Source organism: Neltuma alba, unplaced genomic scaffold (genome assembly GCF_004799145.2).
Source record: "Neltuma alba isolate B1F8T4 unplaced genomic scaffold, ASM479914v2 tig00012201_pilon, whole genome shotgun sequence".
Lineage (NCBI taxonomy): Eukaryota > Viridiplantae > Streptophyta > Magnoliopsida > Fabales > Fabaceae > Neltuma > Neltuma alba.
In genome coordinates this window covers 283,198-304,491 of record NW_021636740.1, presented here as the reverse complement: position 1 = coordinate 304,491, position 21,294 = coordinate 283,198, and the positions used below count along the sequence as shown (strand labels likewise).

Here is a 21,294-nt window from a genome sequence, read left to right as displayed (position 1 = left end):
TTTTTAGGTAAGATAGATTTTGAATGTCCAGAAAGTATTTGTAGTACTAACTCCGATCCTAATTATAAAAAATAGTTAACTAGTTTGAAAAGATTAAGGAAAGAAGTTAAGTTGGTTATTTGCAATAAATATGTGTTGTCTTTCCTAAAATATCCTTGCTAATCAAGTATATTAATTAAAACTACTATTGTTAGAATGACTATTTTGGAAAAAAATATATAAATATAAGAGACAAAATAGATTGAAATCTTATATTTATGATCAAAATAAAAATCAAATAATGCCTTGTATTAAGAACCGGAAGTAGTATCTTTTTGTCTATATGATTTGGTTTGCAAGAAACTTTGCGTGGGACCAGAAACATGCTGCTGTTTTTGGCTGCCTTAATCTGTCGGTATAATTATAATTGTGATCTTATGCTTATTTGTTTGCGAAGTTGACCCATGTATATAGTGCTTATCACCGTGTAACATTCCTTGATCTTCCAAGTTCATTCCTGCCTCAGCTTCACTGACGCTGTTGATGGACAATAATTATAGCACGGAGCTAGGACGAAATTCAATCCAATTAAGGATTTGTTTGGATCAATAAGCACGTTCCTCATCCCATATCCTTACTTCATATTTCATAAATTAGGATTGAAAAATGACTTATAAATTACTTAAAATCATTTCAAACAAGTCATTAAACTCGCAATAATTGAGAAGCATGATATAAACCTTAATATTTCTATTCTAATTGGTATGTCGTGGATATTCTAGTGGTAAGAAAATGTAATGTTACCTCCAGTCCTTAATATAAGAGCTACTTAACTAATTTGAGTAAATTAAGAAAACTAGTTAAGTTAGTTATTTATAATAAATATGTGTCGTTTTTTCTAAATATTATTGTTAATTAAATGTGTTGACTAGAACTATTATTGTTACAATAACTATCTTAGAAAAAAAATAGATAATTATAAGAGATAAAGTAAATTGAAATCTTATATTTAGAATCAAAATAAAAGTCAAACAAACACTTAATTAAGAACATGAGGCAGTATGATGCAATATAAGCATAAAAAAGAAAGTACTCATATTTTTCATTCTCTACAATTCCGTGTCTCTTTCCCTGATCACTCCTCTTTAAGCTTCTCTGCTTACATATATTAACCATTGGAATTTAATATGCTGAACACTTTCTATTCACCCATGAAAAAAATTAAGAATTTCTATTTTGCATATCTAACTTGTTTTTCACAAATTTCAGTTAGAATCAGCCAGAGCTATGTCCTCCATTTGTTGCTGTGAGGTAATTAGCCTGTCAACCAATATATCCAAGGCTTCTTTCATCCACCAGTGCTGACAAACTTCTCTGGCTTCAGCAACACTCATCTGCACAGAGACATTATAAACAACATTAATATAGGACCATTCGGAACTGCAAATAATTGAGCTAAGTATATAAGTATTCCATCAGAAAAGGAATCATGGGATCCTAAACTTACCCATAGTCTTCTTCGTACATGTTTCTCTGGCCACAGATCAAGCTGCTCTTTGACAAACAATGGGAACATGTGGCCTTCATAGTAAGTGCCATGTCTTTTACTAATGAAGCTCCATTGACCCAACTGAGCCTGCCACGTTGCAAATCAAAACTAAGTTCAGTTCATTTCAAAGAATTTCAGGTTTCCATGACGTTAGAAGATTATATATAGTATCAAAGTTCTTCACATGTCTTATGTAATATGTTCTATAATCGAGAGTGTTAATTATTGTACCTCAACGATTCCGATGACCCCAGCTTCTTCAAGGGATTCTCTACAAGCTGCCTCTTCAACAGATTCATCGAGTTCCCAGCCCCCCTGAGAAAGGAAAATCATCACGATGTTAATGTCTTGGCACAATCTATATTGATCCACAATAAGCAACACCAGATAGCATATGTTATTCTGATCTCTCGAATGCAAATGTACCTTTGGGAACATGAACTTCTGACATTTCTGTGAACTAACAACAAGCACTTCCAATTCATTGCTCATTATATTCCCATTAACGTCTGCTTTATATCTGTATGGTACGCATCTGCAGAATTTGACGTTTTCGGTGAGAATGAGCATGAATGAAACCAAGAAGCCCCCAGAATAATCAATGCAATAAAGAAACTGATGATGAACACAAATCGGAATGACCCCTTTTCGGTTTTTCCATTCATTCATGATGATAATGAAAAGAGCCGGGGGCCATCCACCGTTTCAACAGAAACCCATGTGAAAAATGGAGACCAAATATAATTAGGCAGCCGCATACAAACAAACAGTTGTTAGACATAAATCAAGGAAACGGAGTCCAGCAAATGATCTCAGGTCCAAACAAAATCATGATTTTAATAGTGATTTTACGGTCTGCGAAGTAAATATATGGAGGAGTTTATCTTGATTTACCGAAAAATACTTTTAAGAAACACTTTTTGGGCATCCAAACACCCAACCAGGTAAATGCAAACAGTGCGTTTAAGAAGAAGAGGTGGGAAAATTACTTATAAGATCGAATTTGATTTATCTTATAACTCACCCCACAACTTGGCGGAATCCCATATTATTGTATCTCTGCAACTCCCTTCCTGAGCGAGACACCAAGCAAACCATGTTTCAGAGAAGTTTTCTCCGATTCTTTACTTAGAGAACTGAGAAATCAATATTTTGAGGGGATACAAGAACCCAGAGAGAAAGAGAGAAAGAAGATATAGACGACGAGGGAGCGTGGAGTTTGTGATATTTATACGAAGATCTATAGATGTAGAGATATATATATGTATGTGTGATTTGCTAGCTGGAGAGGGAAAGAACGAATAAAACGAAGCTGGACGTGAAGGAGTGTGATTAGAGGAACTCTATATAGAGAGAAGAGGGCGAGAAAGTGCGCGTCTGTATGCATTTGATCTGTGATAAGTGGCCGACGAACAACTAATTAGTGGAATAAAATAATAAAAAAACGCGTAATTGTCCATTTCCTGGACTGATCCATCAAACAAACCGAATATTACTTACAGATAGAGATTAGTATTATGGACTATTGACGCACGCTTCTCTGTCGCTTCCTCATTGGTCGTTCTTGTGTTAGTTACTGCGTCCGGAATTTTAATATAAAATTTAGTTGAGTAGATAATTTGGACGGATTAACCAAGTTTGTTAAGTTAGTTACTTATAATAAATAAGTATTAGTTTTTTTATAATATTTTTATTAATCATGTGTATTAGCTATATTTGATGAAATCTTTAACATGTGCAGTTATTGGAAGAACTATTTTGAAAAAATAAATAAATATAAAAAAAATGAATTGAAATATTATATTATGACTAAATGAAAAATTAAACTAACTCTTATATTAAATATCGAAGATATATTAATTAATATCACGTGCTCTTCGTAGCTCCATCCATCCGCAGCCATATGCGGAACATAAATATACACAAGTTAGTGCGTATGACTTATTTTTCCTTTTCAAATTTCGTCGACAAGCTATATTTTCGTTTGATGCAACAATTTCTTGCTGCAAACAACCTAAAATTACAAAAATATTATTAAAAAGATTAATCTGCTCATCTCTATAATTTCAGTTTTTTAATATTATTTAGGTAATATAGAATGAGCCGTTTCATCCCAACCAAAAAAGAAATCTGTGGATTATGCAGGACCTAAAGTAAACCACAGTGTACATAAATAATTAAATATAAATCTCATGGATAATTAAATATAATTGCTTTTCTAATTATTGGTTGTTTGCTTAAGGGAGTCTGCGCTAGTGTACACGGCTTGGCAGGTTGAAGTCGGCCAGTTGACTTTGTGGAAGGAACGCGCAGTTCACTTGCTTTGCATGGCGTCACTCAAATACAAGGGGTTTTGACTTCCCACGTACGCGCGTGCTACTCGCTTACTGACAGTTTGTTTCTTGGATTCGAATTTTTATTTTGAACAAATTGCCCCCTGTCCCTGTAGTATTACTTCGACCTCTTATCCTAATTATAAGAGTCAGTTGACTAATTTAAAAAAAATTAAATTAGTTATTTGTAATAAATAGTTATTGTCTTTTCTAAAAATATCCTTACTAATCAAATATGTTGGCTAAAACTATAATTATTAGAAGGACTATTTTGAAAAAAAAATTAAGTAAATATGAGAGACAAAATAAATTAGGGTCTTATATTTATGACCAATATAAAAGTTAAACAGGATCTCATATTAAGGACTAGAGGTAGTATTAATTTAGTAAATAAAAAATATTAGTTAAATTAGTTAATATAATATATTTTTAAAAATATTATAATTATTTTTTAAATATTTTTTCTCTCAATATGGTTAATTAAAAAAATTAATAAATATATACAATAAATCTTACATATATAATCAATATTAACTTGTAAATTAGGTCTTACATTGAATATTTGAGGAGTATTTTGTAGTAGAAAGACACGGGTAAAAAAAAATATTGCTTTTATCCTTTTATCCTTCTATGTATTTTCTCTCTTATCTTATGCTACAAATTAAGGATCCGAAGTGCGTCTTGCTACTTTTTAACATTAGAAATTTGTTAGATGTTCAAATTAAGATGTGACGTTTTACTATGTTTTTTCAAATGAGTTATGCTGATTGTGTATTTTATAATTGAATTTTTTAGCAAATATGTTTTTTCCCCCATAAAACACAACCCCCCGAATTATATTTTAGTTTGTCACAGAGCTATTTATATTGTATGAATTCCAATGTCGTCGAAAATACGTGATAGGTGATGGGCGTGACATGGGCACGAAGATGTTAAACAACCATATAAGAGAGGAATCAACATTCTCCAACTTGGACCAGATCTAATGTTGAAAAAGCATTTTAAATTATTAACATTCCTTCTGCTTTATAAAAACATAACCACGGGTTGTTGTTATTTTATCATTTTTTGTTATTTATTGGTCACGTTGTAGATTTATTTTTATAGAAATTATTTACCTTTTTGAAATCCATGTACACGTACGTAACTAGCGTGGATATTCATTATTCCTGTCGTTGTTTGGTTTAACACTTTATGTATTTTCAAATAAACAATACAGAGTAACCATAAAATTGGCTCAGATTTATGTAATATATATTTTAATCAAAATTTAAGTTTTCATAGAGGCGGATAACACTGAAGGTTTTCTAAGGTCCAAAAAACTTGAGCGGGAGAGGTAATGGTTTAATAGTTAATGGGTTGGATTGAGTTGACTCAGAGTCAAACCGGTTATAATTAAAATAGCATAATTTAATTAAAAATATTTATAGACCATAAATACTTTTAATTAAATTTGAAATGTGCTTCTAGAAAAGTAAAACATGTAGATGCTGAGGGACAAAAAAGTCTGAGCATACTAAATAGACATGAACCAAGCACAACGTAGCAAATCAAGGTTTAAATTTTTGTTGAGAGAAGTGTCCACATTTAGTGCTTCACAGTGTTTCGAATATGATTACTTCTAATAGGATACCTATACTTTGGGGGGAAAAAAACAAAAGTGCTGGAGGGATAGCTCTTGTCCAGTGGAAAGTCTGGTAGGTCCTACGAAGTATAAAATATAATTTCATTTGAGCCATGTTTTACATGCACACACATACATAACCCAAAAATAATAATAATAAAAAAAGCGACGAGGGAGAGTTCTAAATTAAATTTTGAAGTCATTTTCTTCCTCCCACATCAAAAGTTCACACGTGAATTCCTGTTCAGGTGGCTTGGCTGCCATTCCTGGTCGACAAAACACGTTCTTCTTCTTGGTATGTATTTTTAATAAATATTTTTCCGATCCTTAATATAAGATCCATTTAACTAATTTGATTAGATTTAAAAAGTTAGGTAAGTTAGTTAATTATAAGAAATATGATATATTTTTTCTAAAACACCATAATCATCTTTCTTAATATCTAATCATGGTTGAGAAAGTGTCCATATGGGTAATTTAGAAAAAATTGATAAATATGAGAAATATGTCTTATATTTAGAATTAAAACCAACTCAACAATTAGGTTCTATGTTAAGAACCAAAGGAGTAAAATCTAAGACCTCGATTCTTTTATCGAGATTAAAAGAATTTGATTCTTTCATCTGGATGCCTCTTCACTTTGTTCATGGCATTTGATTTAACAACACTACCGCAAATGGATCGCACAATGTGATTTTCACTAATTACTTCTAACTTTTATTTTATAAATATATTTAATATATTGACAAAAAACATGACGCAAGTCAAAACTTCCTGGATCAAAGGTGAAAGTTAAAATGAATAAAAATGGTAGTTAAGTTAACAATTTTTTCTGGTTACGTATATTGTTCTGTTAAAGACAATTCTATTCCGCTAGGCTCAATTCCCCCTTGGTAGTTAAGTCAACATTTGAATATTAAAAATTGGGCACAAAACTTCATAGTATGAACAATGGGCCGATTTGATTGAAAACATAACACGAGTGATATTATTTCCGATTCTTAGTATCAGAGTTAATTGATTAGTTTAGAAAGATCAAAAAAATTATTTAAATTAGTTTTTTATATTAAATATGTATTTTTTTTAAATACCCATACTAATCATAAGTATTAGTTAAAATTATCATTTGATGGAATTTTTTTTACCAACATTTGATGGAATTTTTAACATGTGCAACTACTACAGAAACCATTTAAAAAATAGATAAATATAAAAAATAAAATGAATTGAGATCTTATATTCGAATCAAATTAAAAATTAAATTAGATTTATATTAAAGACTGGAGCTACTAATTTTTGTTTTGCCAGAGAAAACATACCAATAATCACCCAGTGGATTTTTCGGCGGCGCCTGCTAAGTCGCGGATAAACCAATTTTTTTGACAACAGTCGTGGATCAATTATCGACAATACACAAAAGGCCCTATAACATGATAAATGTCCAGGCCCATAAACAAGCCATCAAACTCTGACTAGCATCTTTGACACAGCGTTCCTTAGGGTTCTAGTTCCGGTAGAAGAATTTTTGCTTCACCCAGAACCCTAGTGCCCCTTCCTCTTTCGCTTTCACTCTGCAGCCATGGTAAGTGCCGATCTCGTCAAGCTTTCTCCATTTTCCATACGCGTGTTTCTGAATCTGTGATGAATCTGCATTGCAGGCGGATGCTGATGTTGCCCCAGGACAGCCAAAGAAGAGAACGTTCAAGAAGTTCAGCTTCAGAGGCGTTGATTTGGACGCTCTTCTGGACATGTCAACCGATGAGCTTGTCAAGCTCTTCCATGCCCGAGCCCGCAGAAGGTAGATTTTAAACTCCTTCCCCCTTCTGGACTCTTGATTTGTCTTTGTCTGTGTTTTGGTGGAGTTTGTGAATTGGATTGCCTTTAGTTATATCGTGGTGGTGGTGCTGTGATAGGTTTCAGAGAGGGCTGAAGAGGAAGCCTATGGCCTTGATTAAGAAGCTGCGCAAAGCGGTAATTATACTGTAAAATTGTTTAGTTGCTGGCAAACTATCGGTTCTGGTCATCCAGTGGAACTTTAATATTCCATGTTTCTTGAAAGTAAATGTTGAAGTCCCCTTTCCTGCCTGTTATTGTTTACGTTAACTATGTTAGCTAGTGTTTAGCATAGTCATGGAGGATTGAACTGGTACGTTGAGTGGGCTGAACATGTGACCCACTGCTGACCCGTACATGGCGACATTGCAAAATTTAAAGTGAACTTTAGGTTAGCTCGTGAAGTTGGCTCGAGAGATCTACTTGCAGCATCCTTTAATCTTAGAGTTGAAAATCTTGGCTTGTGTTTTGATGTGTTATGTTAATGTCCAACTACTTGGAAACATGATTATGCGTCTATTACAATAGGTCTCCCATAGGCATTGTTGTGAATCGTGGGTGACATATCTTGTGAAAGAACTCTTACAAATAATTGTCTGACATCTCTGGGTCCTTCTTTTAATTGATGACATTTCTTTTATGTTTACATTAGAAATGGATCTACTGATAGCGGTTCGTTTGTAAGATATTAATTGTTCGAAACTATGCCCTTAATTATAGCAACCTCTCTGCTTAATTTCAGAAAAGGGAGGCTCCACCCGGTGAAAAGCCAGAGCCAGTTCGCACCCACCTCAGGAACATGATTATTGTGCCCGAGATGATTGGGAGCATAATTGGAGTGTACAATGGCAAGACTTTCAACCAGGTTGAAATCAAACCTGAGATGATTGGCCATTACTTGGCTGAATTCTCAATTTCATACAAGCCTGTCAAGCACGGTAGACCTGGTATTGGTGCCACCCACTCATCAAGGTTCATTCCTCTCAAGTGAAGCTGTTCTTTGGAGGCTACTTCTTGGTCTGCTTCGATTGTGAAGAGAACCTCAATTTCCACCCAATTTTGTTTGTTACGCAAGTTGCTGGGAATAGTGTTTCTGTTAGGACTATGGTTTAAAATATCTGAGCTTATTCTATTGCATTTGCATAGTTTGTTTGGATTGTTGAATTTTATTGTTGTCCTTGGCTGGTCTAACACGTAATACCTCTTATTTTTAATATAAGAGCCGATTGACTAATTGAATTAAAGAAGTTTATGAAATTAATTATTTGTAATAAATGTGTTTTTTTTAATAGAACACCTTGCTAATTATGTGCTGATTATGTGTATTAGTTTTAATAGGGGTAACTATTACAAAAGAATATTTTGGGAAAAAAATGGATAGATATAAAAGATAAATTAAGACCAAATGAAATGTTAAATTAATTCTTATAATAAGGATTGAATCTAGTATTTTCAAGTGAATAACATTTGAGTAACCGGACAATTGGCTCATATTTGTATAATATATTTTAATCAAATTTAAGTTTTCATATATATAGAGGACGTTCATAATGCTTAAAGAGGCGTGATAATCAAATGGCATAACAGCTTTTTTGTTGCGTAAATTTGCGATATATCTTTGCCAATTTGAGAAGGGAAAATATAACTTTTAGTACCTCAAATGCAAACCTATTTGGGTTTTGGTTCCTGGAATTTGGGACCCAAGGTATTGGTCGATCAAATTTATTATGTTATAAAATCCCTGCTGGTCAGGCGCTGTTACACTTTGTTGAGTTGGACATCTGATTTGGAAAATTATTAAAAAAAAAAAGGGCCTTAACTCTTACACTCCGTTTGGTACGGGGTTTTCGGAGGGGAGGGGAGGGAAGTTGCTCCCCTCCCCTTATTTGGCTGGTATAATTTTTTAGAAGGGGAGGGGAGCTCCTCCCCTCCCCTTGTTTGGTTAAGATGTTTTTTAAAGAGGGGAGGGGTTCTTCTCCCCTCCTCTTCCCTTCTAGCCTCCCCTCCAAAAGTGGGGTTTTTTGGAGGGGAGGTGAGAGATAATTTTAATTCCTTATATGCCCTTTCGATTTGTTAACCTCTAATCAGTCATAAACATTTTTACATAAGAGAGTTCTTTTGAGTATCTAATAAGAGGTTATTAAGATAATTATCTCCAAAATTAGCGAGCATTTGTAAACTTTTTTCTCCTCTTCTAATTCTAAGAGGCCGTTGGTATTTTCTTTCACCTTCAAAGTCTTTTCTCTGATTTAAATCTATCACTTGTGACTTTTTTGTCTTGATATTCTATAAGTGTGTGACTGTATCTTACAAATCAAAATTAGTGAATTGTATTATATATATATATATATAGTTATATATTAACAAAATAAAAAGTGAGAAAATTCATTTAAATTTTATGAGGCTAAAATAGTCAATTTTTTATTAGAACAAAATAAGGTATTATTAAAATTGCTCCCTCCCCTCCCCTCCAATCAATCCAAACAGGAGATCATTAAAATCCCTCCCCTCCCTTCCCCCTCTCTCCCCTCCCCTCCCCTTTATAGCTACCCTCCCCTTTCCTCCCCTCCCCTTCCCTTGATTAAAATCCCTCCCCTCCCCTTCCCTCCGTCGAGCCAAACATAGCAGCGAGCGGTCATGTCAATTAAACGAAAACGGCATCGCCGCAGGTAATTTGGATCGCTCATGTGATGTGCTTCTACGCCGATGAGTCCACCGATGATTGCGTCGTTGGAAGGCGGTGAATACGACGACAGGTACGGCGGCAACGTCGTGTGGTTTTCACCGGAGACAACTTCATTAGCAACCTCACCACACAACAGGTCACCGGCGGCCGGCAAGAAAGACATTGTGTAGTTGCATGGTGAAAGAGTACAAAAGTCCGGTCACAACTCCCAACAGCAATGATGGCGCTGGGTTTGGTTTGGTCATGGCTGGGAATCAAGGGCCTGGGCTTGACATTGTTTAAAAGCTGGATAGAAGATTTTTGTACGGTGTTCTTTGTTTGTCTGTTTTGCTTCTACGGGTGAGCTATAGAGCTAAAGAAATGAGAACAGAAACGAGAAGTGAGGAGTTGTGAAGGGTGGAGGAAAAGTGTTGAGCAAAAGATTATCGAGAAGCAGGAAGATGAGCACAAAACGGGAGGAAGGAATGCATGAGAGAGCGAGCAGCAGGATGTCTCAAAGAGACATGTCATTTGGGCTCACCAGCAGCGGCAGCGACGACAATGACAGGGGCTCACCGGAAGGGGCCTACTAGCGGTTGCAACACGCCCATACAGCCAAACAACCTCAAGAGGATGCCAAATCATCTTTTTTTTTTTGGAACAGGGATGCGTTTTGAACAAGGGCACTTTTTCTTTTTTCTTTTTCCTTTCCAAATCAGATCTCCTACTCTCCATGTGGTGTTGTGAGGTCAGATGCCAAATCATCATAACTCACCGTTTTTGCCAACTCAGCAAAGTGTAATGACGCCTGACTAGCAGGGACTAACGTTTTGCAATGGAATAAATTTGAGAGATCAATATTTCGGGTCTCAAATTTCAGAGACTAAAACCTAAATGAGCCTAAATTTAAGAAATCAAAAGTTGTATTTTTCCATTCGAGAAAGAACAGATTACTAGACGTATAGTTCTTGTCTAGTGGAAAGTCCGATGGGTCCTACGAAGTATAAATAAAATTTCATTTGAGCCGCGTTTTACATGCGCACACGTACATACGTGGCCAGAAAACATTAAAAAGAAAAAAAGAAAAGAAAAGTCAATAAGCGACAAGGGAGGGTTCTAAGATGAATTTCAAGGCATTTTCTTCCTCCCGCATCCAAAGTTCACACCTGAATTCCTGCTCAGGTGGCTGCCATTCCTGGTCGACAAAAAGCGTTTTCTTCTTGGTATGTATTTTTAATGAATAAAACCCAAGACCTCGATTCTTTTAACAAAAATAAAGAATCTGATTCTTTCATCTGGATGCCTCTTCACCTTGTACTCTCCTGGAAATTAATGGCATCTGATTTAACAACATAACCGCAAATGGATCACACAAGATGATTTTCACTAATTATTTCTAACTTTTAATTTATAAATATATTTAATATATTAACAAAAAAAAACATGACACATGTCAAAACTTCATGGATCAAATTAACGTGAACAAAGTGAAAGAGTTAAAATGAATAAAAATGGGTTTTTTGGTTTTGCTACAAAGGATGGCAATGCCCTAAACAAGAAGCTTAAAAATGGTAGTTCTTTTTCTTGGTAAGTACATATATCTTCTTATTGGAGGCATTAGGCAATCCTGTTCAAAACACTGACGAGTATTAAATATAAACACCTCTTTTAATGGAGATTCAAACTTTGATTCACTATATTATGGGAAACTAATCCCTTCCACTAGACTCAATCTTATTGGTAGTTTAAAAATGGCAGTTAAGTCAACGGTCATATATTAAAAACGGGGCCAAAAGGGCCTGAGCTGGGCCACCTCTAACGGGTCTGTAAGGGGCCATTCTGGGCCGGTCTGATGGAAAACATACTATCACCATCTGGTGGATTATCGCTCCAGGCAGGCTAAGATATGGATCATAGCCTAATCACAAAAGGCCCGGTCACTATACTATGCATTTGAGGCCCATAAAGGAGGCTACCAAACTAACACGGAGCCTCTGGGTACAACGCTCCTTATCACTCCCTAGGGTTTCAGTTCCAGTAGACGAACTTTCCCTTCACCCAAAGCCGTAGCGGCCACTTGCTCTTGCGATTTCATTTTGCAGCCATGGTAAGGGCCGATCTCGTCAAGTTTTCTCCATTATCCATTCGCGTGTTTCTGAATCTGTGATGAATCTGCATTGCAGGCGGATGCTGATGTTGCCCCAGGACAGCCAAAGAAGAGAACGTTCAAGAAGTTCAGCTTCAGAGGCGTTGATTTGGACGCTCTTCTGGACATGTCAACCGATGAGCTTGTCAAGCTCTTCCATGCCCGAGCCCGCAGAAGGTAAATCTTAAACTCCCTCCCTCTTCTGGACTCTTGATTTGTCTATGTCTATGTTCTGGTGGAGTTTGTGAATTGGATTGCCTTTAGTTATATGGTGGTGGTGGTGCTGTGATAGGTTTCAGAGAGGGCTGAAGAGGAAGCCTATGGCCTTGATTAAGAAGCTGCGCAAAGCGGTAATTACACTCTAAATTTGTTTAGTTGTTGGCAAACTATCGGTTCTGGTAATCCAGTCGAACTCTATTATTATATTCTGAGTTTCTTGAAAGTAAATGTTGAAGTCCCCTTTCTTGCTTGTTATTGTTTGCGTTCTCTATGCTAGTTAGTGTTTACGTTTAGTGGGGCTGAACACGTGACCCACTGCTGATCCGTACATGGCGACATTACAGAATTTAAAATGAACTTTAGGTTAGTTTTTGAAGTTGGCTCGATACATCTACTTGCTGCAGCCCTTAATCCAAGCGTTGAAAATCTTGTTTTATGTCTTGATATGTTATGTTATTGTAAAGTACTTATAAGCATGATGATGCATGTATTGCAATACGTCTCCCATCGGCGTTGTTGTGAATTGTTCGTGACATCTCTTGTAAAAGAACTCTTACAATAATTGTCTGACATCTCTGCGTCCTTCTTTTAATTGATGATGTTTCTTTTATGTTTACATTGGAAATGGATCTACTGATAGCGGTTTGTATGTAAGATATTAGTTGTTCGAAACTATGTCCTTAATTATGAGCAACTCTGCATAATTTCAGAAAAGGGAGGCTCCGCCCGGTGAAAAGCCAGAGCCAGTTCGCACCCACCTCAGGAACATGATTATTGTGCCCGAGATGATTGGGAGCATAATTGGAGTGTACAATGGCAAGACTTTCAACCAGGTTGAGATCAAACCTGAGATGATTGGCCATTACTTGGCTGAGTTCTCAATTTCATACAAGCCTGTCAAGCACGGTAGACCTGGTATTGGTGCCACCCACTCATCAAGGTTCATTCCTCTCAAGTGAAGCTGTTCTTTGGAGGCTACTTCTTGGTCTGCTTCGATTGTGAAGAGAACCTCTATTTCCATCCAATTTTGTTTGTTATGCAAGTTACTGGGAGGAGTGTTTCTCTTATGACAATGATTTAAAATATCTGGAGTTTATTCTATTGCATTTGCATAGTTTGTTTTGGATTGTTGAATTTTATTGCTACATATAGGTATATTCCTCGATATTGTTCGCGCGTGGTCCTGAGTTTCAGTGATGTTGATCTTAATCCGCCCTTGAGGGAAGCACCGATATTTTAAGGCCGCGTGCCATTACTTTATGACGCGGTCATTTGTAGCTCTTAAAAAGGGTGTTTAAGAGGAGACAACCATTTTTTTGAAAGTCTATTTAGTAAACATGTAGAGGAATTTATCTTGATTTGTTGAAAAATTCTAAAAGTGCTTATTGGATAATCCAAACACTCCATAAATCAAGACAGAAAAAGTGATTTTGGATTTTTTTTTTGGGAGGGTGGTTGGGTAGGTTTGTATGATCAATATTCATATTAGGTCTTGTTTGGAATAAGAATTGGAATAAGAATTATAAACAAGTTTTGTGTAAGACAAGATAAAATTTTACTTATATATATATATATATATATATATGTCTTAGTCCTATTTTATCTTTTTCACCTTTGCACCCCCAAAGCAAGCACTTCAGTTTGATAAAAGGTTGGATCAAGTTTGTTTATGTTCATGTGCTTGTGGGTTCGAAGTGATCGAGAGTCGTATCTTATTTTTATTTCTGTGTTTCATTTTTTTCAACCACAAGGGAGATAAAAATCTTTTTTTTTTTGCCCCAATCTTTTTAATCTATGTCCATTTACACACATGAAGTCCATTAGTTGTGGTCAAACTTCCGACATTCCGTTCATCGGCTCTGTGGATGCCCAACTGCTCTCACCAAGCTGTGTATGTTTAAAAGCGGCTTCATTTGACTGGTCCTAAGCCACCCCAAGTTTGTTTTATGTACGTCCAAAACAGTTAGATGAAGGAAGGCCTCTCTGGAAGACACGTGGCACGACATTTAGGACCCCAAGGCATTGTCCTGAAGTGCCTGTGTTGAGATGAGAATTCTTCCCAACTCGACGCCACTCATTCGAAGAAATCAATCTGATCATCACAAATACTCTCAGGATCATCCTCTCATTAATATGATTAAAAAGATCAAGAACCTCATCATGGGGAATTCTCAACGACTCCGGTGGGATGTAAAACTCCTACACTTCCTATGTGAATTAGTTTCCCTTTTCATTGCAAGGCCTTGGCCGCGGCCTCTTTACTAGGGAAAAAGGGTCTAGAAGTTTAAAGGAAGTGTGGACTAGTAGGAATGCCGCCCCCACATGAACAGGCGGCCTAAAAACTAATTGGTTGTGGCAGTTTCATGTCACGCCACCAAATGAATACAAAATTGGGTGGCCAAGTGTTTGAAATATCTTTGAGTATTTGACCCAACTTGTATAGTGGACTTGCGAATTCTCAGTCTTCCACATGGTGCCGTCTCAATCCGGTTTGGAAATTTTTATGCCGAAGTGGGTATGATATGAGTCGACCATAGACAATAACTTATACTTGGTCAGCGGCTATTGGGTTATTTCTTACTTCCCTATCCTTTTAGGTGTTACGTTCCCATTTGAATGGACGCGAAATTACTCTTTTTTTTTTAATATTAAGATCATACATGCGCATCAAAATTGAAAAAAAAATAAAAATCCTTAAAAATAAATTTTTAGCCAAATTTTAATTAATTAATGAGATTACTATTTTAAAGCACGTCTTTTGCAATATTACCTCCGCTTCTAATTATAAGATTTTATTTATAGTTTACGAACAAGATCCTATAATTAAAACCGAAAGTAATATTAAATTCCAATCTCGATCGGGTATGAAAGCGAGTTAAAAACGTGAAAATTGCTGACCTTTTTTCTTTTTTTTGCATTGTCATCAATAATAAGTGGTGATATTTATCGTGAACATGATGGGTTTTCTACTCCCTTCCACGTGTTGGATCATCTTTCACTGTCAATATCAAAATTTCATTATTCGGTTACCACGCTGCAAGATTTGGTTGCCAAAAGACATATACATGCATTTCATTAAATAAATATAATTACACCCATCACATTCATCTAACTTACAACGCACACGCACCAAATCTCTACCATCAAAAAAATTCAAATAGGAGAAGACTATAAAAAGAAAAATGGAAATTCATGTTTTTGATTTGATATAATTTATTTATTTTCAGCACTTGTAATTCTCAATGTTTTTTGTTTAGCATATAATTGAAGATAACTAAAAATAAGTTGCATATGAACCCTTAAGCAGATTTCAGGTATGTTTGGATAATAATTTATTCAAAAACTGTTGTGAAAAAACAAAGAAAGGGAAATAAAACAGAATTTTATGCTTATCGCAATATCGCGCCAAACAAAGTTTCAGTGGAGAAAAAACATCGTGGGCTCTTTCCCCTCGCAATTTTTTCGGGCTGATATAAATACGCCTTCCCGGTGGGCAATGCGTTTCATTCGTAGCTTCAACCTCCAGAGCGGCCAAAGCGATCAAGAGACCTCTCTAGCTCTTTGCCCGTAGATCGATGGACTGCATGACGACCGCTGTCACCGCCACCGCCACCGTCACCGTCACCGGCGGCAGAGAAAAAAGCGGCAGCAAGAATCCGAGCAGGAGGGAAGGATCGGACGGATATATGGGCGTCGCAATTCACAGCCAAGTGATGAAAATAAAACAAGAAATAGAGAAGATCAAGCACCCTTCGCTCCAGCACGTAGAGATCAGACCTATCTCTCTTCGAGATTTCACACGCCAACGCCAACGTTCTCGATCTCCTCTTGGATTGTCCAATAGGGCAATCCCCGTCGGCAACGCTTAGCTTAAACATATATGAAGTGTGTGCGTGTTTGTGTATCCATACACACTATGTAAACTTTTTGAGAGGTACATCATAGTTTGTGTTAGTTTTCCTTTTCCTTCTGCTTTTTTCTGGGTTTGGTTCTGTGCTCTGGGTTTATTTGTACATGCTTTACGCTAGAGAATCTCGCGACGTAGTTTCATCTCTCTCTTCACCATAAAAAATCCCTTCTCTGTTTCTCATATCACCGCAGAGCATGGCTTCAGGATTTTGAGGCTCGGGGTGTTCTTTTTTCTGTTCTAATTTCAACTGCGAAATTGAAAGAGGCCATGTTTACGAAACTTGGTCAATCAAATTAATCGCGTTTTCAAATATTTTTTCATGGGCACGGGTTTTTCTGCAGGACTTGTTCAATCTGTTAAGCTCTGCCCTGGAAAATTTTAAGAAAATTTCTTTTGTTCTTAATTGTTCATCAAAATCTTGTCGTTAAAACTGTTTTTTCCTTTTGCCCTTTTGATTTCCTGTTATCAAAAGCCTGGAAATCGATCGAAATTCCTAAGGTTTTGGGAATAATTACATTCATGCAGTTGAGAACCGATAAATGGAAACATGTGGCCATGTGGGGCAAACAGCTTTCAAACTAAAAATAGAAAAGTTGTTCAATTTTCACCATTTTAAGATATCCCTTTGGGGATCAGGTTGATACCGAGCCTTGAATCTTCGGATACCAAGTTTTCTTAATTATTTTCCCCCCTTCAGTTATGCGCGCTCCATCATTCAAGAAATTTGCTAACTAGGTTAAAAGAGTTACTAATAAAAAACTATATTTTTCCCCTTTAAGCTCGTTCAAAGTATTGTTGTTACTTAAGAGTTTTGTAAGGCATTAGTTTTATTAAGGAAAAATTAATTTCTTGGTCTTTATAGTTTTAATTGGTCTGTAACTTAGTCTTTATATTTTAATTCAACATAACTCTGTTTTTGACTCAATATAACTTTGTTTTTATAATTTTGATTTACTTGTAATTCAATCTTTGAATTTTAACTCACTGTAACTTGGTTCTTGTGATTTTAGTGTCAGTTTGGATCAGCTTATATGTAGCTTTTTAAGTGATTTATGAAATACGATGTAAATATGTAAGAAGAATTTTGTCTCGGCTTACATGAAATATGCTTATAAGAAATTTTTTAAGCACTCCCAAACAGGCCCTTAATCCCTTGTCTTTATGAGACATCATTTTATTTTTTAAAACAAAAAGACTAAATATAAAATAATTAAAATTATAGGGATTGATTTGTAGAGAAGTTAAGTGTATTGATTTGTAGGAATTTAAATGTAAGTACTGAGTTAAAATCAAGTTAAAATTATAAGGATAAAAAAGATTATTATTTATATTTATTACGCCAACCCTTATCGGTGAAAATAATTTTGATAATAATATTAGTTCGATTGAATGTGCAAAAGCTGGCCGAAAAAATCATATTAAAAGAACAGAAGGGAATCAATTCTTGGGAAGTGGATAGAATTTGACACGGAACCTCAGGGCCACAGCAGGTCATAAGCCACTGTCACAAAAGAAAGCACACTAAGCCCCCCGCCCATATTTATCTCGTTTGAGAATTGAGAAGGAGACTCGTGGGGCAGCCTGCAAGAGAGGGACAGAAAATGAAAAATCACAACAACAAGCGTGCCTGTGAGAATATGATTTGTTGCCCAAAAAACAGCACTTAACATTACCCATGGGAATGAACTACTATACATCATACGATTCACATATTTGTGGGTGAGCAAGAGCATCCTTGAATTAAATGGTGACCAAATTTACAACCAACACCTGGACAACCAAAGGCCAAAACCCAATAACCATCTCTATCTGATTTCTCAACAATAATAACAACTGATGATTTATGAATTATGATTTATAGCATAATAAATTCCCCGCTATGATTACTGATAACTAAAATGATGCTGATTCATAGTACTACGTAAAATAATTATTTAATCTTGTCAATAGTGAAACGATGCCGAATCATTTGAGGATTGGATGGGATGGCATGTTGATGAAGTCTTGCTGTAAAATCAATCGTCATTAAAAATATGTGAATTTTTGGCCAATTAATTAAGAAAAGGTACCAATCTGGACTAGACTGCACTAATACCTTGGTTCATTGGAGATGGACGAGTCGTTTCCATTTTCAAAGCCCCAAAAAAGAAAACATGATCCATACGTGAAAATAGACCACACAAAACAATTCAATTAATTAATCCCATCACCTTCTGCCGACGTAGTTCATCCAAATCTCTTTTTCGTACTAACACGACATGTCGGTTTTTCCTTTCCCTACGAGCCTAGCGGTTAGGAGCCAGCATTCCTAAAAAGCTACCCGTTCATTTATAGTTCCCACAAATTTTCTGAGAAATAAAAGCTGAATGCCAATTCCTTTCGTCCATTTGTAGCATGATTTTTGCCTCTTGGAAATAGAGAAGCTCAAGAGCCTGCAATCTCACCCATATGCGTATTCATTTATCATTATGTGTTGTGGGTTATCACGGCTTAATAAATATACACCTCTCTTGCATTTTCTCGGTGTAAACAATTGTGAAGAACTGCTTCCCGGCTTCAATATCGTCCATGGCTTCTCAATGTCACCCATGCAAGGCTATCCATTTCTTCAAGATCATTCTCGAATATTCTCTTCAAGAAGGAAAGCTTGTAAGTATTTTTCTTAATCTATCCCTATATTGTTCTTCCAGGTTTGTGCTTCGGACCCTTGTTTCGGGTTACAGAACACCAACTTATTTCGATCTCTGATGGAAGTAATAACTAACAATTTCAGTCTTCTTGCTGGGAATACTGTATAAAACCATTTGACTGGTCGTTGAACTTCATGGTGTGTGTATATATGTATACTGTAATGCTAACAACAGATTCTTTTCAGAAAGTGCCAGACAATTTTATACAAAAATATGGAGGTGGCATGAAAAATCCCGTTTGTCTGAGGCCTCCAGATGGAACTCAATGGGAAATACATTGGGCAAAATATGAAAATGGTGAGGTTTGGTTTGAGAAGGGTTGGCATGAAGTTGTCAGATACTACTCTTTAGATCACGGCCATTTGGTGGTGTTCAAATATGAGGGAACTGGAACTTGTTACTTTAATGTGAACATTTTTGACAAGAGTGCATTAGAAATAGACTACCCTCTTCGTAGAAACATCCAACAAATTAATGATGATTCTGATTCAGTTGAAATCTTGCATGAGAAGCCTCCTCTGCCTAAAGTAATGAGCCGAAAACCGCCATTATCATCTTCTATTCGCCCTTGCAAGAAAATTAGAGCTGAAGAAGCTGAAAGGACGTCTAATCAGAAAAAAATGCACTCAGATGGGAATAAGCTATTGTCCATGAAAGCAGAACCGAATCTTATCAAGCTTGAATCAGAAGGTAGCTCCTGTTTTATTCTTGTCGTCTATCATTATGATGTCATATTTTACTATGATCTATCAGGGACAACACTTGAAGGAGCTATAACGTGTTCTTCTTTATAGCAAACATGAAAAATTGTCTGTGAGTTTTGTCGTTAGTCTTGTCCTTAGACTCATGCTTACGTTTCTGCAGAAACCGCGGGTAGGAGCAATTTTTCCACTAAAAAAAGTCCAAAATCCTTGGCTATTAAAAAACAAAAGGAGAAACCACTGACTTGGGATGAGAAGGACAGAGCTTTACAGAGAGTCAACACTTTCACGGCCAAAAATCCCTATTTCAAAATTGTCATGCAACCAGCATATGTCAAGAGCTCTTTGGTAAGTTTCTAGAGAAATGCAAATGAAATGCATTGAATCTAGCTTTCCCACAATTTTCTGCTAAAAGAAAGAAGGAAAAGTTGAGTTGTTAGTTGCTAACCTAATTAAAAAAATTGCAGAATGTACCGGCAAATTTTGTGAATCAGTATTTGAAGCAGAAGAAAGAAGGAGCAGTTCTTCTGCGGGTTTCAGATGGTAGAACTTGGCGTGTGAAGTGCAATAGGGAAGAAGGAAAGCAGTACAAGTTCCGCCTCAATAGAGGGTGGCCCTGTTTTGCAAAAGACAATAACTTAGAAGTGGGTGATGTGTGTGTTTTTGAACTCACGAACACCATTAACATCTCCTTCCTAGTTCATGTTTTTGGAAATTCTGGGAATCCATATGACTGAAAATACCAAGGTATGACAACGTTCTTCCCCTATGAGATTCTGTTCTAATGATTCTGGCTAGTACACATGTAACGTCATGCAGATTGTAACATGTTACTTCCTCAAGCTACATACTGAGGAGGAGGGAGATTCTGGTCTGACGATACAACTGGGGAAGGACAAGACTATGGCCTGTGAAGTTTCATTTGTCAGCTTTATGTGAACAATTTACATGGCAAGTTCTCTGCAAGTAAAGACAATGAACTTGCTTTTTGTTTGTATAGGTTATTTCATGGCGAGTTCTGTGCAAGTAAACTTTTGTTGATGATGATTGTGAAACTGAGGACCTGGATCATATTTTAGAAAATGTTCACTAGCTCAATCCATTTAGCAGCTTATTCTCCCTAATGCCTTTTGTCCTGACTTCTTTAACCTGCCTTATAAACGATGAATGATGGCTAATATTTATGGACATCATAGAAGCCAAAGTTGGGGTACTTTGTTTCGTTGGAAATTATGGGAGGCAGGAAATACGCCTCCAGGATTCGCGAACGAGGATTTGTTAGCCATAGTCCTACATCCACAGTTCAAATACAATAAACATCCGTTCGTTATGGACAATTATATAATATATACTCTTTTGGTTTTTAATATAAGATTCATTTAACTAATTTGATTAGATTAAGAAAGCTAGGTAAGCTAGTTAATTATAAGAAATGTGACACGTTTTTTCTAAAACACTATAATTATCTTTCTTAATACTTCTTTTCCCTCTTCTATTTGATTATGGTTGAGGGATTGATTATGGTTGAGGGAGTATTCATTGGGATAATTTAAAAAAAATGATAAATATGATAAATGGGTTTATATTTAGGATCAAAACTAACTTAATAATTAGGTCTTATATTAAGAATCGGAAGAGTGTATAT

At 36.0% G+C, this 21,294-nt stretch overlaps 5 protein-coding genes across 8 annotated transcripts; 4 read left to right on the top strand and 1 right to left on the bottom strand.

Annotated features, from left to right (window-relative positions):
• Window positions 1–988: 988 nt before the first annotated feature.
• Window positions 989–2,659, bottom strand: LOC114724859 (nudix hydrolase 17, mitochondrial-like). Its single transcript, XM_028911311.1, has 5 exons — window positions 2,553–2,659; window positions 1,955–2,063; window positions 1,760–1,843; window positions 1,487–1,615; window positions 989–1,373 (listed from the first exon to the last, which is right to left on the bottom strand). The coding sequence occupies exons 1-5, from the start codon at window positions 2,624–2,626 to the stop codon at window positions 1,245–1,247; spliced, it is 525 nt and encodes a 174-aa protein (XP_028767144.1). The 5' UTR covers window positions 2,627–2,659; the 3' UTR covers window positions 989–1,244.
• Window positions 2,660–6,967: 4,308 nt separating this feature from the next.
• On the top strand, window positions 6,968–8,509 carry LOC114724863 (40S ribosomal protein S15). The gene is made up of 4 exons (XM_028911314.1): window positions 6,968–7,067; window positions 7,144–7,283; window positions 7,399–7,456; window positions 8,061–8,509. The coding sequence occupies exons 1-4, from the start codon at window positions 7,065–7,067 to the stop codon at window positions 8,307–8,309; spliced, it is 450 nt and encodes a 149-aa protein (XP_028767147.1). The 5' UTR covers window positions 6,968–7,064; the 3' UTR covers window positions 8,310–8,509.
• A 3,480-nt stretch (window positions 8,510–11,989) lies between these two features.
• LOC114724861 (40S ribosomal protein S15) lies at window positions 11,990–13,513 on the top strand. The gene is made up of 4 exons (XM_028911313.1): window positions 11,990–12,090; window positions 12,167–12,306; window positions 12,422–12,479; window positions 13,059–13,513. The coding sequence occupies exons 1-4, from the start codon at window positions 12,088–12,090 to the stop codon at window positions 13,305–13,307; spliced, it is 450 nt and encodes a 149-aa protein (XP_028767146.1). The 5' UTR covers window positions 11,990–12,087; the 3' UTR covers window positions 13,308–13,513.
• A 2,262-nt stretch (window positions 13,514–15,775) lies between these two features.
• Window positions 15,776–16,537, top strand: LOC114724864 (uncharacterized). The gene has a single exon (XM_028911315.1). The coding sequence runs from the start codon at window positions 15,924–15,926 to the stop codon at window positions 16,215–16,217; it is 294 nt and encodes a 97-aa protein (XP_028767148.1). The 5' UTR covers window positions 15,776–15,923; the 3' UTR covers window positions 16,218–16,537.
• Window positions 16,538–18,508: 1,971 nt separating this feature from the next.
• LOC114724857 (B3 domain-containing transcription factor VRN1-like) lies at window positions 18,509–20,773 on the top strand. 4 transcript variants are annotated; one of them, XM_028911309.1, is made up of 5 exons: window positions 18,509–18,907; window positions 19,134–19,638; window positions 19,813–19,997; window positions 20,117–20,396; window positions 20,493–20,773. In XM_028911309.1, exons 1-4 carry the CDS (start codon window positions 18,827–18,829, stop codon window positions 20,384–20,386), a joined length of 1,041 nt encoding a protein of 346 aa, XP_028767142.1. In that variant the 5' UTR covers window positions 18,509–18,826; the 3' UTR covers window positions 20,387–20,396; window positions 20,493–20,773. The 4 variants fall into 4 exon arrangements, with proteins under 4 accessions (XP_028767142.1, XP_028767141.1, XP_028767140.1 ...); XM_028911308.1 differs by having other exon boundaries at window positions 20,469–20,773; XM_028911307.1 differs by having other exon boundaries at window positions 18,510–18,907; window positions 20,117–20,773.
• Window positions 20,774–21,294: the final 521 nt, after the last annotated feature.